The 16883-nt window shown below is 37.8% G+C and overlaps 1 protein-coding gene across 1 annotated transcript in view; it reads right to left on the reverse strand.

Moving 5' to 3' along the window:
- The window catches only part of DACH1 (dachshund family transcription factor 1), a 432819-nt gene extending 416494 nt beyond the window's left edge, over positions 1–16325 (reverse strand). The window contains exon 1 of the mRNA XM_008144064.3: positions 15472–16325. Coding sequence (XP_008142286.2) covers positions 15472–16325 — 854 coding nt within the window. The remainder of the gene's footprint in view (positions 1–15471) is intronic.
- Between the last annotated feature and the right edge of the window lie 558 nt (positions 16326–16883).

A 16883-nucleotide genomic window follows, 5' to 3' on the forward strand; every position in this document is an offset into this window, starting at 1 on the left:
TTAGAACATTCACTCAATACCTCCTCTTCTTTCCATTTCATCTGCTCCTGAGAGCTCAAAGCCAGGAACCTTAACGCTAATGGTCTCAGCCTTACATTTCCCCTTGACTTAACAAAAATTCCACACCTCTCAGTGACTTCAGGGAATGCTGCCTGCTAATAGCTACCCCCCATACCTTATCCTTCGGCCACCTCCTTGCCTGCACCCCACCCACACTATGGAGGCAATAAATGAGTATGCAATAAAATACAACTAAAGATTTGACAAGCACACATTAGAATGATTATGTGTACAAAAATGTTGAGGGGTAGTGCATTATTTCACCCTACATGTGCTATATAAATTATGAATAGCTTTGATTAAAAGTCCAGATTAATTAAGCCCAGTTATGTAATTTCTGTTCAGAAGTATACTGCGAGCTGTACCTTTGATTTACTCTGAAAAATGATTCCTTTACCATATGCTGAATGAATACACAATTTTTAAGCTGAGCACTGTTTCAGTAAGACAAGCCTTAAAATATAACAAAGAACAAGATAATCTGCAAAATATATGAATGTTTTTATAACTCTCCCAGGAGGCATAGCACCACCTGTCCTTATTACTAAATCAGCAGTGTCAAACCGCCAACAGGTTTAACTACTGAACTGGTTCAAAAGAAATACAATGTGTGTTTGCTTGTATATTTGTGCTGTGATGTGTGTGTTTGTATATTTGTAGTAACATATTTAAAACAATGAACCTTTACTGAAAAGATCTTAGCTGAAAATTTTGCAGTGTAAGAACCATATCAACAAGGAAAAATAAAATCTGGGATCTAGAGTTATTATTCTTGTCAGATCTTTGCTGTTTACTAAACTTTGTATTTAGTCTTTCCTATTAATGCAAGTAGCTTCTTCTGACTTATATTTTTGCCTCAAAACTTTGGCTAAATTAGTATTTTGATAATTGCCTGTTAAGAAAGTGAAAACTCCATGTTTATAGTACATTTTAAAATTTAAGTTATAACTTACATTACATTTGGTGCAATATAATAGCTATTAGTAAAATTCAGTTTACTTACATGTAAATCTAATTTTCCAAATAAAACTTTGCTTATGTTACTAATGGCTTAAAAGAATCTTTCCTTTTAGTTAATGGTATTTCCTTTGCACCAGTTTTATAAATAGGATGAGACACTCCAGGGAAAATATTGAGCTGGTAGATAGTGGTTTTCTGATTGTTGAAATCATTCACTCTTTGGATCTGTGAGCCACAAAGCCCCCACCGCTCAGCAAATCCCAGCATGGCACATGCCCTGTCATGTCTTATTGCTTTAACATAGTCCTCACATTCTAGCCTCCCAGTGTCGCTAGATGAAGATACTCTTCGGTGTTGAAGAGTATAGCAACAACTTACATCATAATCCGTGGAATACAACCCTCCCAGTAAGCACATGCTGTTACTCTTCAAAGAATACACATTGATCTTCACTTGGGACCACTAGGGATGCATATTTTAGTCTGAGACCCAAAATGTTCTTAGAATGTTGTCTCGCGTAATTTTGTCCTAAAATGAATATGTAGTCTAGCAAAACTCTCAGTGGGCTTCTGCATTGGTTTAAACAGTGAGTGTACAATGTGTAGTTAAGCTACACATTTACATGGCCGGAGTGCCAATGAGTGTGTTTCACCAGACATTCCTGGAAGCTGTCTGGCCAATAGGAGTGGTTTGAAATGGTTCCCTAATCACTGTTGAAATCACTGATAGTACTGTCTGTCCGCACTATGACAGACAAAAGCTGAAATGTATTAAACATAGCAATCCATCATCCTGCAGATGGAAAGCAGGAGCCAGGGAGTTCAGAGGCAGTGACTACCCGCTGCTTAACAAAGGCTGGAGTCCTGACAGTTCAGTCCCTTCCTAGCTCCTCACCACCACCCCTCCATCTAAGATGAATGAGTGTAATCAGTGAGGGAGAAAGCCTGCTGAGGACCTAAAGCTCAAACATTGTTACATTTAAAGTGCTGCTTTTTTTTTTTTTTTTCCTAATGAAAATTGTTGCTTAAACAGTTTTCTCCAAATATAAGGAGGTAGGCATTTAAGTAAATGAATGAATGAATAAATGAATGCACTGCAGATTTAAGAAGCATATTCTTTTTAAAATACTGCATTGCTATAGCATTAAGTTTGGAGAGCTAGCTTTGAAATAAAGCTATAATACTAACTCTGAGGAAGTTTTTTTTTTAAGTCAATTAAGGGTAAGTTTACATTGTTTGAAGCAACTTAATAGTGATGTTCTTTTGAATGCCCAGGGGATTATTATTTCTAAATAAGCACCAAATAGAAATGAAATGCTATTTGCTAAAGTTCAATTCATTTTGCATACTTGTTTCTAATAAGGACATATGAGTCACAAAACAGCCAAAGGGAGGGAAAAACCCTCAACTGCTAACAGCACATTAACAAAGTCTAGAAAGGAAAGACACTTTTCTTTGGGTTGCAGCCTTGTCATTTCCAATTTTCTGCTCTTTGGACATGCTTGTATTCAAATTCTGGAACATCCATTCAGCATATCAATCCTAATTAGACAATCTGGGTCTGGAAAGGATGAGAGCTGGGTCATTTGCATAATTTAATCATAAATACTCAGTGATACATATTTCCAAATGCATTTGTACAATTATCTTTTCATCCTTGGGGCAATGGTATTAATATGATTAGGCAATATTTCTGGAAGAAAACAGACAAGTATGCACTCTTTTTAACTGCAGCTTAGGGCGATATGAAAAATTAATTAATTTCTGAGGAAAATCAATTTCTCTACGTGACCACATTAGACATTGCTAAACCAAGACTCAGAAACCTCTCTCAATCACTACATTTTATCAGGCCCTTCTACATCCTGATTAGTATGTGAACTAGTCAATAGAAAAACTAGCAGTGTATCCAAAAGCATCTTAAATTTTGAAGAGATCTTTCTGTCTACTTTTCATTTCGGATATGCCCCCCTGCCTTACTTTAATGCATTGTTATTTAACCAGGCAATGAGGAGCCTGTGCCGTTGGTGTGAACTCATCCTGAGTGATCTTTTATTAATGTACATTAACCAATTTCAAGGACAATAGGATAAGGTTACTTTTAAAATGCTTTCTCAAGAAATGGATTCATATTCATCTAAAATAATCTTAGTTCACACTAGACTCTTTATGAAAAAATTAGATAAGACAAGTTGTCCCAAAGAGTACCACTGTTCTAAGAAAAACATTGTTAACATACTTAGCAGAGATATAAGAACCCAGGTGGCTAATCTGATTTTTTAAAAATGAGATTTGGCTTTGTATGTTGGTTAGTACAAAAGATAGTAGTCCTATCTGTGAGTTTCAATGCACTATTCTATTCTTTTCAATCAAATGAAAAGTAGAAATTGCTGCATGCAAATATTCAATATTCATTTAATTTGCATAAAGGTGCTTGAACAATTTTTTTACTCTAACAAGCTCATTTTTCATGCGTTTTGTCTTTCATCCTAATCTAGCATCTGTCATTCCTTTTTGAAGTTATTATCGGCCCAATTCCCTCTTGGACATGGTTGCTGGGTGACCGGTATCTTAGCACCCACTTTGACAGGAACAGATGTGAATCTGATCAAGAGATTTCCCAAGAGTACCTGAAATCACAAACAACTTTTGTGAAAAACAAACAGCATCCCTGTCATGGGCCCTTATTTAACCCACACCCCAAAAGAAAGAGTAAAGCTATTTTCTCCATTTTCATTTTATTTCCTGAACCTGAAATAAAATACTTTAAGAAAAATAAATTATATTTTCACACTGTTGAATTTGGGAGATTCATTTAATATCAACAGCTCACAAATCTAGTTTGGTCTCTTTTGGCTCAATGTTTACAGGTAAACCTCATAATGAAGTGTTTCTATCTCATGCACCATTTCACTAGACTTGCTACAAAACAAAAAGAGGATTATTATGAGGATAACTTAGATGATAAAGATATTTAAGAAGATGAAATTTAATTTAGTGTCTGAAGGCTTCCTTTGTTAAATGTAGAATTCTGTGCACTGTTAAGGATTATTCTACTTATAAAAAAGTATCTAAAATATAAAAGTTCTATTTCTCCTATCATGCATTTTACAGCAAGATGTTTTAAGGTGATTTTTTTTTCTTCAGTTCATGTGGTATACCATCAATCATTATTAGAAATAGAGCTGCAAAGTGCCACCAGAAGACAAAAGAGGTCACAGAAACTTCATGTTATCACCATCACAAAAGTCAAAATAGGTTGCCTTTCCTGCACTAGAGTCTTTTTAAGAACAGCATTATGTGGTTGAGTCATGTGACCTAACTCTTTTCCTTCCTCCATCACAGTCAGAGGAAATGAAGAGCAATAGCCATTTAGATCACCATGAAATGAGTTGAGGCAAACTTTCAAAGTAAGTGAAATACTTAAACAAATATTGGTATTTTATAAATATGGCATCAAAGTGATTGTAGGACACATCCAAATTATTTAATGTTGAACTTCATTTAAATAATAAGTGTCAAAGCAAGGTAGAAAATGTCAATGCTTTTTTTCTACTCCAATAATTGATTTATTATAACCATTTTATTAGGAATCTTTATGTTTGTTTCTCCTAGGGAAATAACCAATTATCCAAATGGTTTCATCCATGTTAAGTGAAAAATGAAGTGAAAGGTCTTTGAAATTCTTTCTAATTTTAAATTGGGAAAAGAAGTTGCTAACCTTGATTCCAAAATTCAAGTAAGGAATTATTTAACCATAATTTTTTGAAATGTATTTTTATTGATTTCAGAGAGGAAGTGAGACATAGAAACATCATTGATGAGAGAGAATCATTGATTGGTTGCCTCCTGCATGACCCCTACTGGGGATGAAGCCCACAAACTGGGCATGTGCCCTGACTGGGAATTGAACCGTGACTTTCTGTTTCATAGGTCAATGCTCAACCACTGATCCACGCCGACCAGGCTAACCATCCTAATTTTAACAGCATATATTTGATTGGGGGTATATATGCATGACTGTTGCTTTATCCTTTGTGAAGTGTTTTTGTATATATAAGATTGAAAGCAAGTCATTCTATATGGAAAAGTAGGTTCTGTAATTTAATGGTGGTCTTTTAATACCTTCAGTTGTAAACAAAAAGATATTATAACCCTACCCATTTATATTAGTTATTCACTCATGTATAAATATGATATGGCATTTTGACATTCCAGAAATTAACCACACTATTACATACATAAATTCCTCTTTATTGTGAAGATGTGATTAACTTCACTTTTCCAACTTAGGCCAGTTCACATAACTAAAGTGAATCTAACTAAAATAAAAATGGCTTTTATGTATCCAATTTATCAATGACCACCTTCATTTGTTACTATTAGCGGCAAAAAGGGAACATTCTAAAACCCTTTCAGGTGGTCTAACTAAAAATAAAATGAGAAATATAACCATTTAAAATGTTGAAAGAAAATAAAAATTAAATATGTTCACATAAAAATCATTATTCTGAAATGTTATCACAGGAACAATACCTCAAAAAAAAAAAAAAAAAGGTTTCTTCCCACATTTGGGCTGATTTTTCAGGGGAGAGAACTTAATTTTTAAAAGTACAAAGTCAATGTTTTCATGTGCATTACACAAATTTATGTTTAAACTTCTTTCCTCTAGGATGTAAATTTAAAAGGTGGGGCATTTTGTTTAAAAAAAAAAAAGTGACATCTTAATGACATCTAAAAACCTGAAGAGCTACAAAATTTTGATGGCACTTTGGTTTAACCATAAAATGTCATTCATGAATAATATTTTCTAACCTTCTTAAGAATATCTACTTGCAAAATTTGGTAGCCAAACAGGTGTTAACAGAAAGAAAAATCAAATTTGACCCAGAAGGTTCCAATATTAACGTTTGAATTGGGATCAGTTCATTCCTTTCCCAAGGGGTAACTTGTATAAATGTAATTCTATGGTTTCATAAAAGCAGGTCAAGTTTCTATCCCTGGGGGTCTTTTGGCAATTTGAAGCATGGAAGCACTCTTCCTGGCTACAAGTTCAAATCTGCATGGACTGTCAATGGTGTGAAGAAAAAAATCAGTGAACAGCAGACATATATTCATCTTTGATTATAATGTGCACTTGTCAGAGAGTTCTTAGAGAGTAAGAATAAAGGTGTCAGAGCTCACAAGTCATAATATAGTTTGAAACCATTTTTAGTTATATTTTTTCTTTTTAAAATATGTGCATAGCGGTTGATGCAAAAAGTAATGTGAAATATGCTTGCTTTTACTAGATATATAAATGCAAAGACGAACTTCCTACCAAATATGTTTTACATTAAGTTTATATAGTGTTTTTTATTCCACATGCTTTAAATGAGCTTTGAAACTTTTCAGTAATTACTGTTTCATAAGCTTCTTTCTACTTTGGAAAAAAAAATGCACACATGCCTGCACTTTTACCAATGATGTAATGACTTGACAAATGCCATGAAATGATTGAGAAAGTAATTGATTTCAATTTAACCGGACCTCTACCAGGTGTTTTCAAAGACAATTACAGTCCACTACAAGAAGTGGTAATACACATCTCCTTATGTAGACCTGCAGATTAACCCATTGACCTCATTCCTAGCTCATCTCATTGATGGCGAAGCTTTTAGAAGAGCAATCATTTTTTTTTTAGGTTATGAAATTGTTTTCCTATCATTTATCCACTGATTTTAAACCATATGCTTGCTCTAAAGTGCAAGCAGCAATGAAATAAACCACTAAAAGAAATGGAGCAATGACATCTAGCACATTAAATGTCATTCAATAATGTACAGCTTATAGTACCTGATAGTTTAACATCTATTTCACACAAATAAAATGCGTTTCAGATATAAGTATTTTTCATAAAGAATTGAAAGTACATGTTAGTTATCATAAAAATAAAGGTCTAGGAAAATTTCTAAAAGTTTTAAGTCACTGTCCTATTAACCTTGTAACACTGCATATTATAATTATATTTTAAAATATTTAAGTATAAGTGACTTCTTTGACCATAAAATTAATTTGAAATATATTTTACATTGTCAATCAGTCAAATAGAATCTGATTTCCATGTTATTTTATATTTCAATGAATTACAGAAAGCAAAATTAAAGCCAATTTTATTGGTAAGTTATTTTCCCACAGCTAGCCCTAAGTCCTATAAGCCTCTGTGAGTGTGAGAATATGTGTGTGTCTGTGTGTGTGAGTGTGTGTATACAAATACATATATACATATATAGAGGCTTTTCTAACAAAGATATAATTATTTAAGCTTATATACATAGAGTACAAATGGACTAAGATCAATATAAACAAAAATAGCCATCACAAAAATCTCTAAAATACTGATATTTTACACTTGGTGCACACGCAAGAACACCCATCCTAGTATAAAATGTGTGACAATTAAAAGTGCTCCAAGTTATTAAAGTTCAACTCCAAAGGGCACTATTAAACTAAAAACTGACTAACTAAAGAAATAAGTATCATTTCCAAGAATTAAGTTAAAGAAAAACTATATTTTAAATATAAAATAAGAATTAATGCTATTGAATATATCAATATATTTCAGCAGAGTCGTCATAGGTTCAAATATTTGTTATAGCTTCAGAGATTTGCTTGGTTCATAACTAAACAAAATGTCTCTGAGATATAAGCTATGAACAAGCAGCAATTCACTGTTGCTATTAATAAAATTCCACAACATAATCAGTTTAAGATTTTAACAACTTAATTCACCTGTTTGGTATGTACTAACAAATATAATAAACCATTTGTTAATTAGCATATTTTAGAGATTTTTTATTACCTTTACTTAAGAAATAACCAGTATTCCTTAAACTGAATGAGCAGGTATTTACTATAAGTGCTACTAAATGTTTCCATAAAATAATTTATTTCCAGCTAGTACTCTTTATTTTCTGATATATTTTGCTTACCCTTGAAGAAAAGTCCTATTTTCCTGTTGTGACTGAAAGGATAGTCTGATTATTTAGAAACATTTGATACCATACAAATTTAAAGATGTTACACTGTCACTTTTTAATATTCTTTTTACCTCTTCATTTATTTTAAGGAAAGGAAAACATTCCTCAATTCTTCAATGTTATTAATCCAAACTATCTAATCTATTTTGTTGCCTATTTCAATATTGCTTTGTAAAAATCATGCTTCAAAAGCATATCCAATTTTGTGTCAAACATGTATACAACCTTCAAAATCCACTGCAAGATTATTATATGTCTGCTTATAGTTAAATTAAATTTATATTCTTCAAATCACAGTAATTAATTTTGACTTCCCCCATTACATACTCAATGCATCCCAGATATTGTGTTAATCTTATTTAATAATATGTTTTATATGCTTCAGTTAAGCTCTTTTTGTTTTTTAATTATTTCTCTCTAAAACTTTTTTTAAAAAACAATGGGCTATTCAGTGTGTTGCTGTGTTGCATTGTTTTTGACATTTCAATAAACTTATAAGAACAAAATATAAGAGCATTTAAATAATGAGATAGTGAGTTTTCCAGTTTAGTAAGTTATCTTTGACAACTTTCACTCAAGTCACGTACATTAAAATGTGCAAAAGAATCCCAGCTTGATATCCTGGATCAAATCCAACCTAATTTGACTCAGAAAAGCAACAGTGCCACACCTTTAACAAAATTCAATCCTTGGCCATTTCAATATCCAACTTAGAAAAATCTATGTACGAATTTTTTAATGGATGAATTAGAATCCTCTTATCTTATAAATCCAAATCAGAATACACAAGAAATATAAAATGCACTTGGTTTAAGCTTCCTGAATGTGGATTAAGTGGTGATATGGGTCATTTTCTATATGTGATCATAGTATATGTTATATGACATTTATCTGCTATTTTATTCCACTAATTTTAGTTCCATCATTAATTGGGGGTGGGGGTGGGTAATGAGCTTTCATTGATTGCCTAATTGACTAATTTATACCAGAGAAAAAAGTCCGTTCACAGTCATTTGCACCTTTAAATATAAACTGAATCATGAACAAGAAATAGTAGATACAGTCTTAAAAGTCTCAAAACCTCTCAAAGTAAACAGGTGCATCAACATGAAGTGACCCACAATTAATCTAATAATAACTGGTTATTAGGCCAAATATAGATATACTATCCTTCATGTTCCTGTTTGACAAAGAAATGATTTGGTAAACTAACTGCACTATTCTAATAAAAGTGTTTTCTCTACTGTGACATATACTAAAAAGCAAATAGCAGCCATTAAAAGTTATTTTAAAAGGCAGCTATGTATCAAAACCCACTTTTGACTGGAATTTGAGCACAAGTTAGGCTCACGGAGCCTCTGATATTCTTGAGATGTATCTATGCAAATCAAAGCCTTTGATATTACACTTATCTGAACTCCAGAGGTGGGTTTTTAATGCGGGGCTTTCTTTATTAAAAATAAATTATTGACCATAACAAATATAATAGAAAAGAGGCTCTTAATGCACTGAAAGCCTAAAATATAAATATACTTGTAATGTATTGTCAGCTAAAATTTTTATGCTGCAGCATTTAGACAAGGATGTATATGTATGTATTAATGTATATATGTATATATATATATATATGTATATATATATATATATATATATATATATATATATATATATATGAAACTAACCAATCACAATGCAGTAACTCAGTAGTTAAGAGAATGGCACATCTGGCACTTGCTAAGGTCATTCTATTCTTGTAACAGTTCACACATAAAATAATAAATTTTATCTTAAATACCTAAAACTTAATGTCAATTTTTTACATTTCTTGTCATTCAAAGGTACATAACTTGATATAACTTGTTTGTGTGAACAATCTAAAAATGAAGTCCTTGAGAGATAAAATCCAGGCAACATTTAACTTTTTTAGAGAACCAACTAACAAACGCCTTAAAATCAAAATGTTTAGTGAAATCTATTGGACTTACCTGTACCTATTTAGAAAGCACACTTCAAATGAATTTCTTCAGGCAAAGATTCAAAGCAACAGTTTACAACCTGTGAGAGTTTCATTTCTTACTATATTTTGTTATACCTGTGTCCTATGTTTCTAATACAATGCAACTTAAATTATTTCATTTGATTAACAAAGGCAACTCTGAAACAATTTATTAGAATAACTTGAAAAGATAAAATAATACTACTTGATAGTTAAAACACGAAGTCTTACTAAAATAGCAACTACTTAGTTCCACACTAAGCTAATTTACAAATGCTACTTACATTTTGAAAACAAAACATCAAATGAAAAATAATAAAATATATTATGTTTTCGTATGCGGGTGAATCATACATGGTAAATCAGCAAAAAGAAGAGTGACATATGCTCAAATCCAGCCAAGAGTTTAATCAATATTGGATGTCACATCTCAGGAGGTTGGGGAGGTAGTGAGGCAAAAAGAGAGTGGCTAATGTTGGCCTCAATAGTTTATATGCAACTTCTGTGAAGTGTAGTACATTAAACAAAAAATAACAGCAGATTTGGACTAAAAAATGAAGAGTTAAAATTGTGTATTAAATGCAAATACAAAAAAAAATATGTAGTGGAATTCTTTATAAAAGCTTGTCATATAGTTTATTCTACAAAAGTATTTGAAGCTTCACAAAATAAAATACCATATGTGCAAATTACAGTGTGTCTCAGAACATTAACTAATAATCTGTGCAGTTCAAAAGTAAACCATCTTCTATGTTCACTTTTCATAATAATAACTATAATATTACTGGACATTAACTCCAAGAAAAACAACAGTTTTGAAAGACATTATCCAAATAACTCAAGAATTTGTATTTTGTAATATAATTTGACTGAACAATGTAAATCCTAAATTATAATATTCTTAGATTTTATTTATATATATTAGTTATTAAATTATAATTTACTAACATTTTTATGTATACAGAAATAAGTGGTGGAACCAAACAAACTTTTATGTTTAGGCCTTAGTCTTCTAATTATGCCATTTTCTTTTTGAAATGTTATAAAAAGAAACATTAGGCTTTATAGGAGCCATTAATCAACTGTAATACAAAAACTTCAAAAGCACAGTCTCTCTTCATTTGAAGTAATTTTTAAATTTATCTGTGCCAAGTAATATAATTATCTGTTAGAAGTAAATCTGTATTTGTGTTGAAACTTTCTATGTGAATGCATAAGTTTATAAGTGCATGGCATTGAAAAGTACGCAACGGCATAAGTGTTAAATATAGACTGGTTCCATCTGCCATCTTTATTAAAACTACTGATTAAAAAAATAGAGCCAAGAATTAGAAAGTATTTTATACTTCTTACATTAAAATTGCATCCATATATTACTACTTAACTAAAAAAGACTTGCAAAGTCTTTGGATTTGCAGTCTATGAATGGTATTAACTTTTAAGACAAAAGAATACTGTTTGTGGATATATATTATATGCATATAAAATGTCTGATAAAACTAACTGGGATCTCTGTTCAAGTTTAAAACTCTGCAAACCTAGGACTACATAGTACCAGAATCGCAATCTGGTTTGAAAGATCTTGAGACAAAATCATCTTCTGGCGATACTAAAAAAATAAAATAAAATAACTATTTTAGATAAAATAAAGAAGATTCACTTCTGATTACCTGAAGTCACAGAAAAATTGCATCCTAAACCAAAACTATAAATAAGAGACTGACTCCTACAGAGACTTGACCATGTACATAATTTCTTTTTTTGCTGTTGTTTAATGCTTCCCAGTTAATTAAGTGACCTCTGTTGCAACAGTCAAGTTCATGCAACTAGTGTTTAGTTTAAAAATAATAATTGAAGGAAGCTGATCAAGGTCAGACTTAGTCCTTTGACAACTTTTAAATATATTCCCTTCTATTTTCTTTCATGTTTTGAGACCCTTACTTCTGGCTTTACTATCAAGCAGGTGATAGTCTCTGTTTCATCTCCTTGTGGTAATGACAGAAGGCTCCAACATTTATTCTAGTTTTCAGAGACAGCATACTGATGCAATAGCCCCAAGCAAATTAAACCCATCCTAAGGTTTGTTACTAACTTACTGAGCCACTTTGAATAAGTTTTTGAACCTTTCTTTTCTTTAACATAATTTTGGTTCCTCAGATTCCCTGGTATCTGAATGCTATCAAGACACATAATTAGATAATGTTCTATAAAAAGCTGAAAGTGCTAAGATTTCATGTTTTTTACATACTATGCATATACTGTTTTTATAGAGTTGGACGTTTTGCACAATTTCTCTTATCCTCTGCATAAATTATTCCTTTAGGTAGTTTCTTAAGTAGCCAGAGGAGAAAGAAACCAGAATGAAAGAAATCAATACAGTATATCTGAGTGAATGAAAAAAGATCTTAATAGCAAAGGCAAAGACTTGAATGAAAACAAGTAATTTTAGTTTTTAAAATTCAAGATGCCAAATATTTTAGGTATTACTCTTAAAGTTAAGAAATAAGACAATAGCACTTGTAATTATCATGTAAAATAATAATGCATTACACTATAAAGAGTATATTTTGGTGAAAGAGAGTTAAATGATAAGTTTTTTTTTTTCTTAGTCATTGGCAGAGTTAGGAAAACCTAGGTAGATATCTGCAATTACACATCTTCGAAGGTTAACGGGTTTCAGCAACTCTTGTAGTTGATAAAAGATCAAAATGCAATAGTAACTCAACAAACTTACCATGTATAATTTAAAAATAACCTGAAGTAGAGTGTTAGAGTAACATATTGAATTGAAAGACCAGGTGATTGAAATATATTTAGAGTATTGATAATATATTTTTGAAGGGATAAACAGTTCTACTGGAGTTAACTTATCTTGGCTCTAAAAGTCCAGGGAGCAATTTTTAACCTCAGGGGGAAAAAAAGAAAAAGAAAAAGAAAAACACTAAGAAATGTTGCCAATAACGTTAAGAATATTCCCCATTCATATGGAGAGGACTTCAATTTCAAAGTCGAAGCAAAAATTTCAGAAACACACACACACAACGACAAGGGAACAACTGTAAGAGGTGTAACACTACCTGCTTTACATTGATTATAACACTGCAGTCATTGAAGGAAGTTTTCTCTAGCAATTTTTTTTTGTGTTTTGTGAAATGGCCATTAATTATCTAGTACAGTGCATGCTGTAAGAAACACACAAAGAGGATTCCAGAGCACGGTGATTTGATTACTGAAGAGAAAAACAGTAGCGCTTCACAGTTTACTGGATAGAATAGACAATTTCATAAACAATCATATCTTAACTGGCTTCAAATTTCAGCTAGCATTCTTTATAACAACTCCGGAACAATTTTCTGCCCTGATTCTAATAGTCCTAACAAAGGATCTTTGGCAAATGTGTTATCTTCTGTACGTCCAAGGACTCCAATTATCTCCGTAAATGACGTGTAGTGAATCAAGATCCCCCCTCAATCTTGACTGCCACCTGTCCATACTCTGGGACACGCGCACGTAAACACGCGCGCGCGCTCTGAGCATTCGCCCCAGAATAGTTGAAATAAAGGTTCGAAACACGGACGCACATCCATTTCCCCCCACGCAAATAATGGTAAGTAAACTCGAAAAGTTTCTGGCTAGGTTAGGATGGGACGTTGGTTGAGTCGGAGTTGGTCTTTTCCGTCTTATAGCCTTCGGGGGCCACTAGCCAGGAGTCTTCTATCAAGAAAGAAAGAGTTAAAGAGCTTGTCCACCTCGGTTTCGTGCTGATCGCGTCCTACCCCTCTTTCCTTCCCACCTCAGTGTCCCTGGTCCTACCAGGGCCATACACCCTAAAAGAGTAAAGCTCCGTTCCTTCTCCCGGTCCTGAAACTGACTGGGAGGATTTGGAAGTCTGCGCGCAGACTCTGCGCGGAGTTCTCACGCTCCCGCTTCTGGTCTCCAACTTTCCCTACTCGCTTTCTCCTGACAACTGAACTTTCCGCTCGGCAGCGAACCGTGGGGACAAAGAGAACCGTGAAAGCGGGTGAAATGACCATTTCTACCCCGAAACTTGACAAGTTACCCCACTCCCGCCCCCTCTTGGTAGATCCTCCCCCAGGGAGCGTTCATTAGCATAAAACTGGTCTGGCCCGGCTCCCGGTCCTCTGGCCTCCGGGATTCGCGCGCTTTGCTGGGATGGGGAAGCCACCACTCAGGCTCCAGTACAGAGACCCAAAGAGCATGCCAGCGCAAAGCCTGCACCTGCTCATTCGCGAGCTACTAACCTTAAATTTAAGAGAGAGAAGAAGAGAGAAGAGAGAAGAGAAGAGAAGAGAAGAGAAGAGAAGAGAAGAGAAGAGAAGAGAAGAGAAGAGAAGAGAAGAGAAGAGAAGAGAAGAGAAGAGAAAGAAGAGGAGGAGAAGAGAAGAGAAGAGGAGGAGAAAAAGAACGAAAAGAAAAGAAAAGAAAAGAAAAGAAAAGAAAAGAAAAGAAAAGAAAAGAAAAGAAAAGAAAAGAAAAGAAAAGAGAAAAGAAAAGAGAAAAGAAAAGAAAAAAGAAAGCAAAGAAAGGGCAGTTTGTTGAGAAAGAAAGAGCGAGCGAGGGAGAGCGTGAGAGCTGTGCTCTTCCTTCCCCACGTCTCCAGTTCAGCTTCCCGGAGTCACAGGCACCCGATCGCCTCCCCTTACGGAAGAAAACCTGCTGGTCCCCTTGCATCTGCCCCGGGGCAAACGTGTTATCTACTTTGCACACGCACACGCTCACACGCGGACACTCGCACACATGCGCGCACACAGACCCCTCCCCTCGGCAGGCTTCCCTTCGGGGTTTGGGGCTGAACTCGCAGCGGGTCCCTCGGGATTGCCCCGGGCCCATGGCCTCTGTGGTCCTTCCCCTCCGGACCTCGAAGTGGCCCCTCGCCCAAAGCGTGTCTTCCCGCTTCCCGAACCCTGCCTGGTAGGGGCACGACCTCCCCGCGCCCCCGGGACACCACTCGGCGCCGCAGACTAGCCCCGCCGGTGTCCCTGGGCTCCCGGCGGAACCCGGGTCCGAGGGAGCGCACACCAGGGCAGCGCGCTCAAAGGGGACCACAGACGCTGGGGCGGCCCAGGGCGGGACTGTGACTCCTGGAAAGGCACCGTCCTCCTCCTCCCCATCCCCTCCGCCCCCAGGCTTGGGGTTCCCGCGTACCCCCCAGCAGCCAAGTCCCTGTGGGCAGGCGGACCAGGGGCGGACCCGGCGGGAAAAACGAGATCTGGGCTGGGTGAGGGGGCAACTCCTCTGAGGGTCGGGAGCGGCTGGTCAGCCCCGAGGACAGGGAGTGGGGGGCCGCACTCCCCGGGGCGCGCGGCTCGCGGGCGCGCGGAGCGAGCGGCATCTGGAAAGGAGCTAGGGAAGGGTGAGGAGGAGGGTGGGACGGGACCCCGGGTGGCGGAGGCTCCCCCGCCCCCCCCCCCTTTACCTTGCGTTGGTGCAGTCATTGTAGAGGGTCTCGAAGTCCTTCCTGGAGATTAGTTTGCAGCGGTTCACCCCGGGCTGGATGGCTCCCAGTCCCCTCAGGATGCGAACCTGTTCCACATTGCACACCACCGGCGTGATCTCCAGCCGCTTCAGCTTGGTGTAGACCGTGTGCAAGCCCCCCACCAAGTGCTTCAGGAACAGGTCGAAAGCCTGGGGCAGGCAGATCAGCTCGCAGCCCTCCACCGTGAACGAAGCCACTTTGGCCCCCCTCAGATCCACCATTTTGCACTCATTATTCTGGGGGGTGTTTTCCACTGGGGACGGGGTCGAGTACACGGGTTTCCCAGGGAGGGGGCCGCAGCTGCTGCTGCTGCTGCTGCTACTGCTGCTGCTGCTGCTGCTGCTGCTACTGCTGCTGCTGCTGCTGCAGCCGCCGCCGCTGCCGGTGCTCGCGGGGATGGGGGTGCTGGAGGCGCCGCAGCCGCCGGCGCTAATGCCGCCGCCGCCCGCGGTCGCCAGGCTGGGGTTGCAGTTGCTGCCGCCGCCGCCGCCGCCGCCGCCGCCGCCTCCGCCGCCTCCGTTGCCAGCGCTGCCGCCGCCGCCGCCGCCTCCGCTGCCGCCGCCGCCGGTGGAGGGGACTGTGGCCGCCGCCGCCGCCGCCGCCGCCGCCGAAGCGATGGACTCCGGCCGGAACAGAGTTGGCCCTGAGGACGCCGGGGGCCCGATGGACGGAGCCGGAGACGAGGTTGCCGAGGAGGTGGAGGTGGTGGTGCCGGAGGAGGAAGCAGACGTGGAGATCGGGGGTTGAGGGGGGACCAGCTGGGTTGGAGGGATCAAAGCCGCCGGCACTGCCATGGTCACATAGAAGGGGAAACGGGAGGAGGAGAAGCGAGGGGGGGAAAGTTGCCACACACCCCGGGGAGGGCGAGGGGGAGAAGGGAGAGAAGGAACTAGGGCGGGCGGGCGGGCGGGCAGCAACAACTCCGGGAGAAGCGCGGAGGAAAGGCAGAGAAGGAGGCGAGGGGAAGAAAGAGCGAGCGCAGGAGGGGTGAGCGCGAGCGGCGCTCTGGAGAGAAACGCACAAAAGTGTCCCGCAAGTCGAAAGGCGAGTCCTCTCCGGGGGCTGGGATCGGGGGTTGGTTTGGGGGGGGGCGGGGGGGGCGAGGGGGGGGGCCGGGCGGGGAGGGTCGGCTGCTGTTGTGTGGGTCCCGCTCCAGCACAAAGTTAAAGACGAAGGTGAAAAGGAGGAGGTTTGAGGACTTGGGTGCTCCCCGGCAAGTACATTGATCAAAGATTGAGAGGGGAATGACAGAGAGAAAATGAGCTGAAAAGTGCAGGCTGCCGGCTGGACGAGTTGTTGTTGTCACACGGTGCAGAGGGGAGGAGCTCCGGAAACTTGAAATACCCTTTGAA

This window comes from Eptesicus fuscus, chromosome 8 (assembly GCF_027574615.1).
Source record: "Eptesicus fuscus isolate TK198812 chromosome 8, DD_ASM_mEF_20220401, whole genome shotgun sequence".
NCBI classification, from domain to species: domain Eukaryota; kingdom Metazoa; phylum Chordata; class Mammalia; order Chiroptera; family Vespertilionidae; genus Eptesicus; species Eptesicus fuscus.